Here is an 18292-nt window from a genome sequence, read left to right on the forward strand (position 1 = left end):
GATAGGGAGGGTGGGAGACACAAGAGGGAAGAGATATGGGAACATGTGTATATGTGTAACTGATTCACTTTGTTATAAAGCAGAAACTAACACACCATTGTAAAGCAATTGTACTCCAATAAAGATGTAAAAAAAAAAAAAAGAAAATAAAGTCATGCTTTCCCAAGTGTTTACCCATTTAATGTATTTGTTCTTCTAAACACTGTGAGGCATGATGGGAACTTTAAAGATGGGGCCCAGAGGACTTTGGCACAGACAGCACATCCCACAGTCATCCTGCTGGAATACTGTGAAGGAAGAGCTCCGAAATTGGTCCCCACTGCCCTGGCGCACAATGTACAGGACAGGGTGTGTCAGGAGGAGAAATGCCCACTGAGACCAAGGGGAAGCCTTTGTGAGAAGATTCCTTCAGGACATTCCCTGCCAGCCAAGCACACCCCTGATCCTGTGCTCGTAATCAATCCAGAGACTGTGTGAAATGGTCAGCTGGGGGTTCGCCTCTTCCACCTCTGTCAGCAGCATCTTAATTTCCTCATCGTATGAAGATTTATTCAGGCTGGGAAAATACAAAAAAAAAAAAAGAGTTTGTTTGACTTGACCCATGATCGCTGGCCTCTCTACAGCCCAGTGGCTACTTCCTCTCCACTCTTTCCTGGAAATGGCTGGGAGAGTTGTACTGACTGTGCGAAGAATGCACGGAACTTTCCTAGAGACTAGGACAGTGAGGAAGAGGGATGCGAACCATGTTGTTTATGCTCTGCAGGTCATCGGGGTCCTGGCAAACGGAAGGCGTTCTAATATTCATTCTACAGCCATCAAGTACACACACTCTGAATGCAAACATACTGTTCCAAGCAGTATTAACGGCTACCCTTGAGGAAACGCGCTTCTGGGTCGAGACGCCGCTCGGTCCTTTACGGAACCCCTTCCAGCTCCGAGCTGGGGCTACATCTTTGCGGGCAAGGTAAGTAGGAGATGGTGTTTATAGGAAAGCAGTCATTCTTGCCTGGGGGTGATTTTGCCTCTCAGGGGACATTTGACAATGCCAGGAGCCTTTTAAAAAATTTCAGGGAATAGATGTGATAGGCATTCTTTTAAAAGTTAGTTAATTAAAATTTCATTGAGATATCACTGACATAGAACATTGTGTTCGGTTAAGGTGTGCGATGCATTGGTTTGATACATTTACATATTACAAAATGATTACCACCGCAGCATTAACTAACACCTCTATCGTATTGCACAATCTCTCTCTTTTGATTAAACAATTAAAATCTTGTCTCTCAGCAATTTTGAACTTTTTTGTTTTGTTTTGTTTTTATTGGCCACGTGGCTTGCAGGATCTCGGTTCCCCGACCAGGGATTGAACCAGGGCCACGGCAGCGAAAATGCAGAGTCCTAACCACTAGACCACCACGGAAGTCCCTGAAGTTTCCATTTTTGATCATCATGACTGGAGGGAGGTGTACCGGGGAATGGAACGTGTGGGCAGAGACCAGAGATGCTACCCAGCCTACTGTGATGCACAGGACAGCTCCGCATAGCAGAGAAATCTCCAGCCCAAATGTGAACCGTGCCCACGCTGGGCAAACCTACGGCAGTCTAACCTCCCTCTGGGGTCACTCACCACCGGGGGAAACAGTGTCCACTCACCCAAGCATCTGCAGGCCACATTCCAGACTGATCAAGGCTTCACACAGCACCACCGCCCCATCACGGTCCATGCTAATCCATTCCAAGTTCACGCACCTCAGTGATTTGCAGACAGTGAAAGCCAAGGCCAGGTCCTCACAACAGGCAGACGTGAGCTCACACATCTCCAACCTGCACGGGGAAACACCACCTCGAAATGCGGACTCCATGCCTCTGAGAGGAGACTTTACAATCTAGACAAGTCCTCCTCCACTGGAGCACATGTGGCAGTGTCTGGAGACATCTGACACACATGAGGAGGGCCACTAGAGCATCTCATGGGTGGAGAGAGGCCAGAGAGGCAGCTAAACATCCCACGATGCACAGGACAGCCCGCTTCCCCACGCAGCAAAGAACCACCCAGTCCCAGATATCAGCCGTGCCAAGCGTGAGCAAACCCTAGTCTCAGGGCTGGCATTTTACTCATCAGATTGTTCCAGACACACTTGTTTTTAAACATGCTTCCCCTTCATCCCTTTAATCCTCCAGCTTTTCCTCTTCTTGAAGTAGGTAAGCTTTCCCAACATCAGTGGACACTCACCCAAGAGTCTCTAATGTACACTTAGGATGCTTCAAAGCTTCACATAACTGTTTGACACCAGCATCATATATCTTATTGTTCCCTAGTTTCAGGGTTTTTAGTTTTTCACTGTGAATAAGAACAGCAGCGAGGTCCACACAACAAACAGAAGTGAAGTAACAGCCCGTCAACCTGGAGAAAAAAAGATGCACAACATTCTCCTATACATACAAATACATACGATCACGAGGTCCAATCTGGAATGGCTTCACTTATGTTCGCTTATTCCTGTAAAGGGAGAAATACTCAAGTACTCCTAAGATGATGGTGATGGTAGAGATGAAACAACTTCTCCGTTTCTCCACTTTCTTCACTCTGCCCAGCACCCTGGGCTCCCTGCCGTTCTCCTGTGCTGCCTGGTCTCTCCCCCCGGGGCCTCTGCCCTTGCTGGTTGTCACGCTCTTGGTCCAAATACCAGCGGGGCTACCCCCTTACTCTCTCCAAGTCTCTGTACAAATGTCACCTCATTGAGGACTTCACTGAATATTTCATATTATATCTCCTACATATCTCCTGCCCCCAAGCTCGTGATGTAGAGCTTCCATATGACCCAGCAATCTCACTCCTGGGCTTATATCTGGAGAAAACCATAGTTCAAAAAGATGCATACAACCCTATGTTCACTGCAGCAACATGGATGGACATAGAGACTGTCATACTGAGTGAAGTAAGTCAGACAGAGAAAGACAAATAGCATATGATATTGCTTATACGTGGAATCTAAACAAAGGGTATAAATGAACTTATCTACAAAACAGAAATAGAGTTACAGTTGTAGAAAACAAATTTATGGTTACCAGGGGGGAAAGAGGGGTGAGGGATAAATTGGGAGATTGGGACTGACATACACACACTACTATACATAAAATAGATAACTAATAAGGACCTACTGTCTAGCATAGAACCTCTACTCGATACTCTATAATGTGGGAATAGAATATAAAAAAGAGTGGATATATGTATATGTGTCACTGATTCACTTTGCTGTACAGCAGAAACTAGCACAACATTGTAAATCAACTATACTCCAATAAAAATTAATTTAAAATAGTCAATAGTGCTGAGAAACCATGATAGATGCACATATACACACATACTGGCAACTTCACACTCACAGGTGTGTGCATGCACATGTGTGTATGTGTGTCTATGTGTGTGCACGCCACTCCATGGAAACAGGGATGACGAAGGGTTTCATTTACCGATTTACCTTATCTGCCCCATAAAAGAAACCATTGATCCTCATGCTGTGTCTGTTATTCACTGTGTGCTTTGATGGGCCAGCCACTGATAACAGTACTTTACGTGCATTATTCCCAGTGGTTGCCTCCATCTTTTTTTTTTAAATTGAGGTATAGTTGTTTTACAGTGTTAGTTTTTTTTGTTTTGTTTTTTTTTGTGGTACGCGGGCCTCTCACTGTTGTGGCCTCTCGCGTTGCGGAGCACAGGCTCCAGACACACAGGCTCCATGGCCATGGCTCACAGGCCCAGCCGCTCCGCGGCACGTGGGATCCTCCCGGACCGGGGCACGAACCTGTGTCCCCTGCATCGGCAAGCGGACTCTCAACCACTGCGCCACCAGGGAAGCCCCAGTGTTAGTTTTTACTGTACAGAGAAGTGGAGTTCCCTGTGCTATACAGCAGGTTCTCATTAGTTATCTATTTTATACATAGTAGTGTATATATGTCAATCCTGATCTCCTAGCTCATCCCACCACCCCACCTCCATCTTTTGAAGCGGGAAATATAATTATCCTCATGTTACACTTGGAGGAGAGGTGAGGAACCCTCACAACTTCACACAGCTAGTTTAGGGCACTTGGGACTCCATTTCCAGTCTTTCCAAGGACAGAGACCCAACTCCAGAGAAGCAGACCCTACCAAGTCCTGACAAGCCCTGTAGTCAAGACACACACCCATCAGCGAGCCCCAGAAATATCAGATGGGGTAAGCATGTAGCCTCGTTTTTTTTTTTCTGCAGCAGACTCCATGCTTTTCCCCGCTTCCTGTTTCCTTCCCAGGATGCCAACAGCCAAAAAGGAAATGCTGACATTCAAGCAAATCACAGCCAGACCTACCACAACTCCTGTAGGTTGCAGTTTGGGTGCTTCAGTGATTCACATAGAGTTGTCACTCCATCATCTTCCAGGAAATTTAACCCCAGATCGAGAAAAGACAGGGATTTGCTGCACAGCAGGACCTGGGAGATGTGGGCGCAGGCTGCAGAGGTGAAGCAACAGCAAGTCAACCTGCAAAGACACGCGTCCGTCAGCCGCCAACCTACCCGAGCTCCATCGGGTAAAACGGTCATGAAACTCCATGTAAGAACCGTCTTGTACTTCGTGGTCACTTAGAAAAATAGGAGGATTAAAATGTGCAGCAGGCGTGGAAATACAGAAGGATGTGGACTACAGGGCCCCAAACTGGGGAACGGAATCTCGGATCCCAGTTCCAAGTCAGATCACCACCAGCTGGATGAACTTGGACAAAATCGTCCCTTCTCCGTGACACAGTGTGCTTGTTGTTTATACTAGCTGGACAGCATCCTATTTCACATTTTTCTTTTAAAATGTTATTGTTAAAAATTTGTGGTTATGAGTTCTTGTCTACTCACTATTGGGAATTTAGAAAATAGAGGGAAGCCTACGATACAAGTTGCAACCGGGCAGATCAAGACTGAATGTGACCTCTGAATATAGTTGGTTTAGCTGACATTTCATGCGGAATTCTACACTTCTAGCTATCACACACAAGCCAGATGCCTGGGACTCCACAGCAGATGGTTACATGGCAAATAACAGGTGGAAGGGATCAGAAACCCACCTTGGGTGGGGCAGGCATGGTCCAGTTCACTTCACTCCCCCAGCTCCCCCATCCACCCACCGACTCCCGTTACCTCCCTGGCCCCTTCAGGGGCATCTCTTTGATTAGCAAACACTACTCACTCATGGTGGGTTTTCCCTTTCAGTTTTTGAATTTTTGAAATCAGACAATAGGCAACTGATTCATACTTTTTTGATGAAATATGCTTTCTCCAACATTTAAAAAAATTAAGACTTTAATGTTTGCATAATATAATCTCTGACGGTTCCGTGACCCTACAATTATACATTCCCTGAATCTCTGCATTTGTATTTTTATACTTCCTGCCATTTTAAGTTATACGGAATTAACACCTTGCATCAAAAGTTTTTGGAAGTTCTGAGGTTTATTATTAATAGACTTTATTTGTTTCTTGATTTATTAGCCAACTTATTTTGCAAAAAAAACTTAGTGCTTTCGATCATACTATAAATTTGCCCATTTTGCAGAATTCTGGCCAAGTGGAATATATTTTTTAAATTTGTACTTTTGTTTAAAAGGGTATTAACCATTTAAATATTAAAAATATTAACTACTAAAAATAGGTTGAACATTAGGGGATTGGGGTAAGGGCTATAAGAGAATTTTTGTGCTATTTTTCCAACTTTTCTGCAAGTCTAGTTTTTATTTTGAAACTAGTTCAAAATAAAGTTTAAAAAAATGGGTTGAACATTTTTTTCTTTTAAAATTACTAGTGACTTTCTTGCGTCTTTAGTAGTCTTTCATTTTTAAGGAATAAAGATTCAAGTTTAAAAACAACAAAAAAAAGTTAAATGATGTATTTTAAAGAACTCTTAGATAAACACAGCCCGGTTAAGTGACCAGTTATTAAATACACTTTAATTCTACTTATTGTTTAATATCACACAGGATTTAATAGCCAAATCCTTTCATCTTCCAATATGTCATTTCTTTTGTATCTCTAAAGATTTTTCGGTCTAATCTTTATAGTGCAGAGTTTTTTCCTTATTTTTTTAATAGTTTGGTTTTAATGTTTAATGTTCCTGGACCTTATTTTAGTTTTGATTTTCTTTTACAGTCTGAAAAGTCATCTGAGGAATAATATTCTCACCTTCTACAGTAAATACCACTTTGGGTGGGTATGTAATACATACGTCTATATACACATACACACCTGTGCATGCACATACACACAAATAAAAGTTTTGTTTCTAGACTACTTATTCGCTTCCATAGGCTTGGGTGTTCTTGCACCTGTACCGTACTTTAAGGCATTTTTTTATTTAGCACTAAGTTTCTCCTGTGGCCTCACTGGGTACATAGAAAACCCTTTCTCTTGCCCCTAACAAGGAAGCAGTTTGTTTTATATCTTAGCAACAAGAAAGAAGTGGAGACGTTGTTCCCAGCGATAACCTAGAACCTATGCAACCCCACATCAGCAAGTAATCAAATGAATTCCTTTTTCTTCATTATTTATACTGTCCCTCTCCCCAGCCCCCAGTACACCTACAGAGACATCATCCTTCTTCATGATAACCAAGATTTATTGGGCTCCAAATTAGATGCCAGGCATCTAAGGGCTAGTCTTACATCTCTTGAATTCAACCTCATGGCTCCTCTGTGGGGCAAATATTTGTATCTGCTCCATTTTGCTGTACCGTTCAGGGTCCCTGGGCATGCTCTGCCGTCCGCCCCCTCCCCCAGGGCTCCCCTCCCCCACGCTGACTCACAGCAGTGCCTCCAGGGCACAGGCTGGATCCTTCAGGGCGTCACACAACACCCTCACTCCTTCGTCCTTCAGGGGATTATCTACCAAGGAGAGAAGCTTCAGCTTCTTGTTATGGACGAGAACAGAGGCGATGTCTTCGCAGGCTTCATCCATGATGTCACATTTTCCCAACCTACACGAGAAACACGTGTGGTGGGATGGTGTATGCACAACCGACCCTGGACCGCATCCTGGCTTCTAATCCCGCTCCTGCCCATTCCAGACTTTGTAAAAGCACGGATGTAATTATATGACTTTCCTCACGAACCCCTTATTGCTTTAGGAAAGCAGTAAGTTAGGAAAACGTCTGAGCCCGTGCTTCTCAACAATGCTGTGGACAGCCGTCCACAGCAAAGAATGATCTGGACCTCAATAAGTCTGATTATCTGATTATTTATCATCAGTAGTTATAAGGTTGAGAAACCCTGGTCTGAGCCTTAATGCAGCTTAAAAGAACATCTCATGGGCTAGAGCAGGTTTCTCAACCTCAGCACTGTTCACACTGTGGGCTAGATCATTCCTTATTGTGGGGGCTTCCTGTGTGTTGTAGGATGTTGACCAGCATCCTTGACCTCTACCCACCAGATGTCTAGAGCATCCTTCCCATGTAATCATGACCATCAAAACTGTCTCCATGGGCTTCCCTGGTGGCACAGTGGTTGAGAGTCCGCCTGCCGATGCAGGGGACACAGGTTCGTGACCCGGTCCGGGAAGATTCCACATGCCGCGGAGCGGCTGGGCCCGTGAGCCATGGCCGCTGAGCCTGCGTGTCCGGAGCCTGTGCCCCACAATGGGAGAGGCCACAACAGTGAGAGGCCCGCGTACCGCAAAAAAGAAAAAACAAAACTGTCTCCACAATCAACAAACACTAGTGACCTAATCATTTAGAACAACCTCCTCCCTAAAGTGCTTCTTCCATTAGCTCACCCCTCTTCTGTTTCAGCAGAGTGAGTTCAACTTTCTTTCCTATTGCAATAGTCTTAACTCCTTCCTACTGCAAAATCTTTTTTTTAATTAAAAAACATTTTTTTTTGATGTGGACCATCTTTAAAGTCTTTATTGAATCTGTTACAATATTGCCCCTGTTTTTTATGTTTTTTTGGCTTTTTGGAGCAAGGCATGTGGGATCTTAGTTCCCCGACTAGGGGTCAAACCCACACCCCCTGCATTGGAAGGTGAAGTCTCAACCACTGGACCACCAGGGAAGTCCCGTGATATCTTAAATGAAATCTTCCTTGCTATTTAAAAAAAAAAAAGTCTCTAGATATGGACACCTCCTAACAGAGGATGAAACTATCCTCTGTTGAGAATTACTGGGCTGGAGAGAACCTGATTTTGAGGACTTCCCACTCCCAAAATACCAAACTGAAGTCAAGAGCACAGTTGGTCTACCCCAAAGAAGCAAAGATTCTACCTATAAACTGTGTACAACTGACTCCTGGTTTCCTAGATCTGTTACCCAAGTCTTATGCTACCATGTAAAATGAAACACTCTATGCCAATGGCATAATGTGAAACAGGGCAAATACTAAGGAATTTTGTAAGATCCCCCTGAGTAGAGAGAGCTAGTGTAGAAGAAAAGGATTGTTATGATACGGAAACAGCTAGAATGATAAATAGGGTCAATAGCAAGCCTGTATGTTCAAACAACTCTTATTCATGGACCCTGTCTCTCCTGATGAATCTTCACAGGTGAAATTAACCAAGTGTATGTGATTATCTATCATATTACTGGTGGAGAGAAGAGTGTAGTCTCTTGGTCAGTTTAATGAGTTGTTTTTGTTTATTGCTCCTTCTATTACTCCCCTTTGCTCTTCCTGCTGAAAAACGGATTGAGCCTGTTTAAGAAATCACCCAGTGAGGCTAAGGGCATCCCAGATAATTTTCAAGAGGAAGAAATGACTTTGGGCAAATCACTTTCCCTCCAGCCTCAACGTTATCATCTGCCAGATCACAAGATCACACTTGTGATCATCCATAAGCTTTCTCGTTTTAAGTTTCTCTGACTATCTTCAGGAAAAAGAAATTGGAGTTACGGTTTTGGTATGGTCGGTTGACAGCAGAGCCAAGGAGAATCAGATAAGGTGTCCATGAGAAGTAATTCAAGTGAGTACCACAGAAAGGAAAGACGGGACAGACCTTCTGAGAGGGAGCCTTGCCCTTTAGAATCCATCCATCCTCATCTTACTAGGAGGTCTACCAATACTGAGATGGAAGTGGTGAAATAAGTAAGAGACAAAGACAGGAAAGAAAATGGGCATATTCGAACTGCAAAGTTCACATTGGAAAAAAAATGTATCGTGGACAACCCCGAGACTTACAGCAGTGCTTCTATGTTACACGCTGGGTGTTTCAGAGTCTCACACAGCTGCTTGACGTCCATATAGGAGAGGCCAGTGCCATAGAGGTTCAGGTATTTCAAATGAGGGTTATGAAGAATGGCCTTAAAGAAGTCTAGGTTATTTGCAAGGTTCGAAGCAAAGTTATACCTGCAAAAGATGAGGAAATACAGTAACTCATGCAATGAAGTCCAAGCACAAAGCAAAATACCTGTTGCACAATTCTGCCTACTTTCCATGCTTAGGTTTTTTTTTTTTGGATATCTGGTTACTGCTGCCTATAAATTCTCTCTGGGGGCTTCCCTGGTGGCGCAGTGGTTGGGAGTCCGCCTGCCGATGCAGGGGACACGGGTTCGTACCCCAGACTGGGAGGATTCCACGTGCCACGGAGCGGCTGGGCCCGTGAGCCATGGCCGCTGAGCCTGCGCGTCCAGAGCCTGTGCTCCTCAACGGGAGAGGCCACAACAGTGAGAGGCCCGCGTAACACACACACACACACATAAAAATTCTCTCTGGGATCTTCAGATGCCAGATGCTTAGATGGCGCCTGTTTCTGCGAAGTCCTTCCACTTCTGAATGCTACCACAGATATTATAAGGGAAGAGAATCAAACTTACCCCATATTGACCTCTAAGCACCATGAGGGGAGAAATACCATGTTTGTACCTCCTGGCATCCTAGGCCTGGCTCGGTGCTTCCCATCCAATAGACACGCACATATTCAAATTACTGTGTGCCAAGCCAGACTCTTCCCCAAGGAAAGGCTCCACTCCTGTTTAAAAACTGAGATTGTTTTTAAAAGGAGACAGTTTTTAGAAGCTAAAATAAAAAATAAAATAAATAAAAAGGAGGCAATATATTGGGTCAGCCAAAAAGTTTGCTTGGGTTTTCTGTAAGATGTCCATCAACAGAGGAACGGATAAAGAAGATGTGGTACATATATACAATGGGATATTCCTCAGCCATAAAAAGGAACAAAATAGGGGACTTCCCTGGTGGCGTAGTGGTTAAGAATCCACCTGCCAATGCAGGAGACACGAGTTCGAGCCCTGGTCCAGGAAGATCCCACATGCTGCGGAGCAACTAAGCCAGGGCAACACAACTACTGAGCCTGCGCTCTAGAGCCCGTGAGCCACAACTACTGAGCCCATGTGCCACAACTACTGAAGCCCACTTGCCTAGAGCCTGTGCCCCGCAACAAGAGAAGCCACCGCAATGAGAAGCCCGTGCACCGCAAAGAAGAGTAGCCCTTGCTCACCACAACTAGAGAAAGCCCGTGCACAACAACAAAGACCCAACGCAGCCATAAATAAATAAATAAATAAATTAATTAATTAATTTTTAAAAAGAAAAGGAACAAAATAGTGCCAGTTGCAGAGATGTAGACAGACCTAGAGACTGTCATACAGAGTGAAGTCAGTCAGAGAGAGAAAAACAAATATTGTATAATATCACTTATATGTGGAATCTAGAAAAATGGTACAGGTTAACCTATTTGCAAAGCAGAAATAGAGACAGAGATGTAGAGAACAAACATGGTTACCAAGGGGGGAAGTGGGGGTGGGATGAATTGGGAGATTGGGATTGACATATATACACTAGTATGTATAAAATAGATAACTAATAAGAACCTGCTGTATAGCACAGGGAACTCTACCCAGTGCTCTGTGATGAGCTAAATGGGAAGGAAATCCAAAAAAAGGGGATATATGTATACGTATAGCTGATTCACTTTGCTGTGTGGTAGAAACTAACACAACATTGTAAAGCAACTATACTCCAATACAAATTAAAAAATAAATAAATAGAATTACTAGTAGCTAAAAATACAAAGTAAAAACTTGGGTTGAATTTATATTGAACATATGATCTACTATTGAAATTCGTACTGAAATAAAATTTCTGAGTTTAAAAAAAACAGATGTTGTTAAAGGAGACAATTTTTAAAAGTTAAAATAAAAAATAAAATAAATACAAAGGAGACAATATATTGGGTCAGCCAAAAAGTTCGTTCAGGTTTTCTGTAAGATGTTACGGGAACACCCAAATGAAATTTTTAACCAACCCAATATGTCATGGTTCAAGACTCAGGCTCCTGAGATAGAGAAAAGCGCATTAGAATACTTGCTTTTCTCCTGGATATTTTGCAAGGTTGGGCAAATTAACTTAATGGTGGAGTTTCTTCATGAAACAAGTAGATAGGGTCATGATGGTTAAGAAATTACAATTTATTATAGTGCCTGGAACATGATCAGGCTTTGATTTTTTAGTTTTTTTTTTAAGATTTTTTTTTGGATGTGGACCATTTTTTTCATTATTTTTTATTTGCACTTACTTTACTGATTTACTTATATATTTTTTCACCCATTTGTTTAGTAGGTTGTTTATTATTATTATTTTTTAACATCTTTATTGGAGTATAATTGTTTTACAATGGTGTGTTAGTTTCTGCTTTATAACAAAGTAAATCAGTTATATATAAACATATGTTCCCATATCTCTTCCCTCTTGCACCTCCCTTCCTCCCACCCTCCCTATCCCACATTTGTTACAATATTCCTTCTTTTTTATGTTTTCGTTTTTTGGCTGTGAGGCATGTGGGATCTTAACTCCCTGACCAGGGATTGAACCTGCACCCACACCCCCTGCACTGGAAGAAGTCTTAACCCCTGGACTGCCAGGGAAGTCCCAGGTTTTGATTTTTTTAATAACATATATTAAATGTATTATATATATATATATACTTTTTATAAATTTATATATGATTTATAAATACATGCCACACAGTGTGGCTCTCGGTGTCATGACTTAAGTGTACCCTGACTTCTCCCCTCCTAATCGACTTTGAGAAATAACAAAGTAAATATCCTGCCATGTTCAAGCACTAAAATGTGAACTATGCATTGGCCAGAAATAAAAGACGGATGTGAGGGACACAACAGCCTGGAAGACTTGTGGGAATTCCTGGCAGAGTGGTGCCCTAAACGTACAAGCAATACCCAAGGCGCTTCCTGCCCAGAGCTGGATGGAGCCCAGGACAGCAGGGTGGGACTTGTAAGGATTTGAGGGAGGGGGTTAGTACTGTCAGGATAAGACAGGCTGGCCCAGCGAACAAGGAGAAGTGCTACCATGGAAAGACAGGGAATGCCCTTGATATGCCGGCGACACCTGTGAGAAATGGGGGCGTCAGCACATCCTCTGAGCCACCTTGCCACTGAACACACCGTGATTCACAGACCAGGCAGCTGCAGTGGACTCCGACACCAGGCCGGCAGTAAGCGCTGAGTCAGCAGACAAACGGTGGGAAAAGGATCACAAGGGTGAACATCTAATCAATAATTGTCACCATCGGCGCGGATCAGCAACCTCTTGGAAAGGAGACAGACTAAAATGCAAGTGTTGACAGCAACGCCGTTTGTTGGGGTTTTTTTGCTTTCCTTAGAGTTAAGGAAAAAGTTAACAAAGCAAAAAGGGGGGTAAGAAGGGGAAGGATAAATGGGAAGATTGGGACTGACACACACACACGACTGTATATAAAACAGATAATTAATAAGGGCCCACTGTCTAGCACAGGGAACTCTACTCAATACTCTGTAATGGCCTATATGGGAAAAGAATCTGAAAAAGAGTGGATATATATATATATAACTGATTCACTTTGCTGCACACCTGAAACTAATACAACACTGTAAGTCAACTGTATGCCAATAAAAAATTTTTTTAAAAAAAAGCAAGAAGGGCTTCCCTGGTGGCGCAGTGGTTGAGTCCGCCTGCCAATGCAGGGGACGCAGGTTCGTGCCCCGGTCTGGGAAGATCCCACATGCCGCGGAGCGGCTGGGCCCGTGAGCCGTGGCCGCTGAGCCTGTGCGTCCGGAGCCTGTGCTCCGCAACGGGAGGGGCCACAACAGTGAGAGGCCCGCGTACCGCAAAAAAAAAAAAAAAAAAAAAAAAGCAAGAAGAACAGAATCTCAACCATCAGCAACTTACAATGTTGGTGAACTAAGAACCATGCATCCTTGGAGCCAGGCTGATGGGTTCAACTCCTGGCTCCACCCCTTGCCAATCTGTGTGACCTTGGGCATGTTTCTGAATCCTCCCAGGTGGTGGTTTTCTAGTGTGTACCAGGAGGTACTGAGACTGACCACCTACCTCATTAAGTAATTAAAGGCATATAATGAGCTAATACTGTGAAATATCTGTAATAGTTGCCGGACATGGTGAGTGGTATACTGAGAGCTAAGTGGACATTTAATCTCTTTGCCAGAGATTTAAAGAGCTCTTTTTGTGTGTGGGGGGGTGGTACACGGGCCTCTCACTGTTGTGGCCTCTCCCGTTGCGCAGCACAGGCTCCGGACGCGCAGGCTCAGTGGCCACGGCTCACAGGCCCAGCCGCTCTGCGGCATGTGGGATCTTCCCAGACCGGGGCACGAACCCGTGTCCCCTGCATCGGCAGGCAGATTCTCAACCACTGCGCCACCAGGGAAGCCCAAGAGCTCTTATTTTGATGGAGTAAGTGAATCAAACAATGGTTAGTGTAAAAACCTGACTCAATGAATAATCATTGATATTAAAATATTTTATAAGCTTGCTAATCTTTTCTTCACATTCTGTGTCCTAACTCTATAAAAATCTTAAGTTTATCTTGTTGATGTTAAAAGGGATGGTTTCAAGTTTTACCTCCCTACTGTAACAGAGATAAGCAATCCTGATCGTTTTCCTAAACTTAAACACAAGCCTTCCCCTAAATTATTTTCTTTATTAATCATTTGTCAGCTCTAAGATTGAAAGGGCCCCAGTGAGAGCCACTAAAATTAGCTTAAACAAAATTCCCACAGGGACCCATAATATTGACATTTGTAGACTATTAGGGATAAAGAAGAAAGCTAAGCACTACCAAAACTGAGGATTTTTTTTAAAAGATGATCTATAACTGAAGAATGGAAATGATCAGTCTCTACATCTGTGAGTGAAATAATTCAGAGAAAGACACTATATGATCTCGCTTCCGTATGGGATCTTAGAAAAACACTAAACATAAATATTTGGTGGTTGCCAGAGATGGTGGGTTGGGAGGATGAAATGGTAGAAAGTGGTCAAAAGTTATAAACTTCCAGTTATAGGATAAATAAGTGCTGGGGGTCTAATGGTGACTATTGTTAACAACACTGTATTATATATTTGAAAGTTCCTAAGAGAGTAGATCTTAAAGTTCTCATCCCAAGAAAAAAAAAATTGTAACTACATATGTAGAGCAATACATGTTAACTAAATAAACTTCTTGTGGTGATCACTGCAATATATACATGTATCAAATCATCACATTGTACCCCTAAAATGAATACAATGTTTTATGTCAATTACACCTTGAAAAAAACTGGGAAAAAATCTACATCTGTAAAGCTGAATTTAAGGAAATTCCCTGGCGGTCCAGTGGTTAGGACTCTGTGCTTTCACTGATGACGGCCTGGGTTCTATCCCTGGTTGGGGAACTAAAATCCCACAAGCCACATGGTGTGCCCCCCCCAAAAAAACTGTTTTTTTTAAAGAGCTGATAGTGGGAAGCAGCTGCATTGCACTGGGAGATCAGCTTGGTGCTTTGTGACCACCTAGAGGGGCAGGATAGAGAGGGTGGGAGGGAGATGCAAGAGGGAGAGGATATGGGGATATATGTATACATATAGCTGATGCACTTTGTTATACAGCAGAAACTAACACAACATTGTAAAGCAATTATACTCCAATAAAGATGTTCAAAAAAAAGCTGAATTTAAGAAGTAAATCAATAGAATTCAAAGAAACAAGGAAAAAAAGGTTTAATATTCAACATGTATTCTCATCATTAAAGGATACAGTTGCAAGGGAGATGTTTTTAGACTCAAGTTTACTCAAACTTTTGACTCAAATTTGCTCCTGGTAGAGACTCTTGGAAAAGCTCTTGGTACAGTGACATAGGATGAACAATGAATTCAGCTGGAAACAATGAGTCACAGAAGCAAGAATAAGCTAAGAAATTAGCAAATGTGTCTAAAAGAGGCACACACTTTTCAGTAACAACCTGATACCACATGGTATCTGAATGGGAGGTAGATGGTACAAGGTGGGAAGTGGGTAGCAAAAGAAAGGAAAGGCATTCCAAGGGTGCTCCAGGTGAAAGATAGAGCTACTTACTAACTCAATATCTTCTCACTTCAAAGAGCAATCCTTCATCTCTGCGATCACGCCAAACTACCTGTTCATTCTCTTCACTGGACAAATACTTAAGTTCCAACTAGATGTCAGGGTGCTGGGTGTATCTAGACACGAATATGGCAGTCCAGGACCCAGAACCCAGAGTTTACCTTCTGCTTGGAGGCAATTACAACAGAAGAGTGGCAATTTCATAACTGATACTGAAATCAAACATAGGATGAGGTTCTAGAGTGGCTGGGCTGGGGGTCCGGGCTGCTTAACTGGGGGGAGGGGTGGTCAGAGAAGGCATTTGGAAGAGCTTGTCTGGTTAAAGTCTAGGGAAAGACTGACGGGAAAGGAGAGCAGCTGGAACAAATGTTCTGCATCAGGAATGAGCTCGGTCAGGGGTCTGAAAGAAAGTTAAGGTCCGTGGGCCACAGCACACGATGGGGAAGCAGGTGAAGGATAAACCAGAGAGAAGGAAGGGAAAAGCTCAAATTCTGAATATTTTCCTAATGATGGGAAATCATGAAAAAGACTTCAAGGCATAATTTATTATTTTAAAAAAATTTCTCCACCTCCTAGAGTAATGAAAATAAAAACAATAAACAAATGGGATCTAATTAAACTTGAAAGCTTTTGCCCAGCAAAGGAAACCATAAACAAAAAGACAACCCGCAGAATGGGAGAAAATGTTTGCAAACGAAGCAACCAACAAAGGATTAATCTGCAAAATATACAAACAGCTGTACAGCTCAATATCAAAAAAACAAACCACCCAATCAAAAAATGGGCAGAAGACCTAAACAGACATTTCTCCAAAGAAGGCATACAGATGGCCAAGATACACATGAAAAGATGCTCAACATCACTAATTATTAGAGAAATGCAAACCAAAACTACAATGAGGGGGCTTCCCTGGTGGCGCAGTGGTTGAGAGTCTGCCTGCCGGTGCAGGGGACGTGGGTTTGAGCCCTGGTCTGGGAGGATCCTGCATGCCGCAGAGCAACTTGGCCCGTGAGCCACAACTGCTGAGCCTGCGCGCCTGGAGCCTGTGCTCCGCAACAAGAGTGGCCACGATGGTGAGAGGCCCATGCACCACGATGAAGAGTGGCCCCCGCTCGCCGCGGCTGGGGAGGGCCCTCGCATGGAAACGAAGACCCAACACAGCCAAAGGTAAATAAATAAATAAATAAATTTATAAAAAAAAAAAACTGCAATGCGGTATCACCTTACACCAGTCAGAATGGCCATCATCAAAAAATCTACAAACAATAAATGCTGGAGAGGGTGTGAAGAAAAAGGAACCCTCCTGCACTGTTAGCGGGAATGTAAATTGGTGCAGCCACTATGGAGAACAGTATGGAGGTTCCTTAAAAAGCTAAAAATAGAACTACCGTATGACCCAGCAATCCTACTCCAAGGCATACACCTGGAGAAAACCATAATTCAAAAAGATACATGCACCCCAATGTTCATTGCAGCACTATTTACAATAGCTTGGACATGGAAGCAACCAAAATGTCGATTTGAAAGAGGTATGGATAAAGAAGATGTGGTACATATATACAATGGAATATTACTCAGCCATAAAAAAGAACAAAATAATGTCATTTGCAGCAACATGGATGGACCTAGAGATAGTCATACTGAGTGAAGTAAGTCAGACACAGAAAGACAAATATCATATGATATCACTTATATGTGGAATCTTTTAAAAATGATACAAATGAACTTATTTACAAAACAGAAACACAGACTTAGAGAATGAACTTATGGTTACCAGGGGGAAATGTGGGAGTAAGAGATAGATTGGGAATTTGGGATTGACATGTACACACTACTATGTATAAAATAGATAACTAATAAGAACCTACTGTAGAGCACAGGGAACTCTACTCAATGCTCTATAATGGCCTATATGGAAAATAATCTAAAACAAGACTGGATACATGTATATGTATAACTGATTCACTTTGCAGTACACCTGAAACTAACACAGCATTGTGGATTAACTATACCCCAATAAAAATTTTTTAAAACAAAATCTGGTTTGTCTATGGAAAAATGTTTTGACAGAAGGCAAAACAGGATCCAAGGAACAGAGATGGAGGCTATTAGGAGGAGCAATTCCAGGGGAGTGATGATGGTTTCTGGAAGAAGAGTGGTGGTACGTAGAGATGCAGAAGTCAACTGACTCCCTGGCTCAGGTTGGGGCTGTGACCCAAGGACTCACAGAAGGATTGGTAGGTTTCCCAATACTACTGCCAACATTCCCTAAACCCTAAGCTTAGAGAAGGATTGGAACTGAAGTGGAGGGAATGACCCCAGGCCTCTTGTTCTGTATCCAGCTCAGCAATTACACTTTTATTTTATTTGTTTCTTTGTAATGAGTTTACATTGGAGTATAGGTGCTTTACAATGTTGTGTTAGTTTCTGCTGTACAGCAAAGTGAATCAGAGATACATATACGTATGCCCACTCTTTTTTAGATTTCCTTCCCATTTAGGTCACCACAGAGCATTGAGGAGAGTTCCCTGTGCTACACAGAAGGTTCTCATTAGTTATCTGTTTTATACATAGTAATGTATATATGTCAATCCCAATTTCCCAGTTTGTCCCACCCCCCTGTCCCCCCTTGGTAACCATAAGTTTGTTCTCTACATCTGTGACTCTATTTCTGCTTTGCAAATAAGTTCCTCTGTACCATTTTTCTCTTTTTACTGATTTCCTTTTTTTAAATTAACGTTTATTTACTTTGGCTGCACCGCGCATCATGTGGGATCTTAGTGCCCCAACCAGAGATCGAACCCTCACCCCTGCAGTGGAAGTGTGGAGTCTTAACCACTGGAGCACCAGGGAAGTTCCAGCACTTACACTTTTCAGCACTTACACTTTTTAAAAATCTCATGTGCAAAAGAAG

At 42.8% G+C, this 18292-nt stretch overlaps 1 protein-coding gene across 1 annotated transcript in view; it reads right to left on the bottom strand.

Moving 5' to 3' along the window:
* Nucleotides 1-1649: 1649 nt before the first annotated feature.
* NLRP9 (NLR family pyrin domain containing 9) overlaps nucleotides 1650-18292 on the bottom strand; it is a 28351-nt gene continuing 11708 nt past the window's right edge. Inside the window, exons 4-8 of the mRNA XM_060085400.1 lie at nucleotides 9184-9351; nucleotides 6825-6995; nucleotides 4350-4520; nucleotides 2234-2404; nucleotides 1650-1824 (exon numbers count right to left, since the gene is read on the bottom strand). Coding sequence (XP_059941383.1) covers nucleotides 1650-1824; nucleotides 2234-2404; nucleotides 4350-4520; nucleotides 6825-6995; nucleotides 9184-9351 — 856 coding nt within the window. The remainder of the gene's footprint in view (nucleotides 1825-2233; nucleotides 2405-4349; nucleotides 4521-6824; nucleotides 6996-9183; nucleotides 9352-18292) is intronic.

This window comes from Mesoplodon densirostris, chromosome 19 (genome assembly GCF_025265405.1).
Source record: "Mesoplodon densirostris isolate mMesDen1 chromosome 19, mMesDen1 primary haplotype, whole genome shotgun sequence".
Lineage (NCBI taxonomy): Eukaryota > Metazoa > Chordata > Mammalia > Artiodactyla > Ziphiidae > Mesoplodon > Mesoplodon densirostris.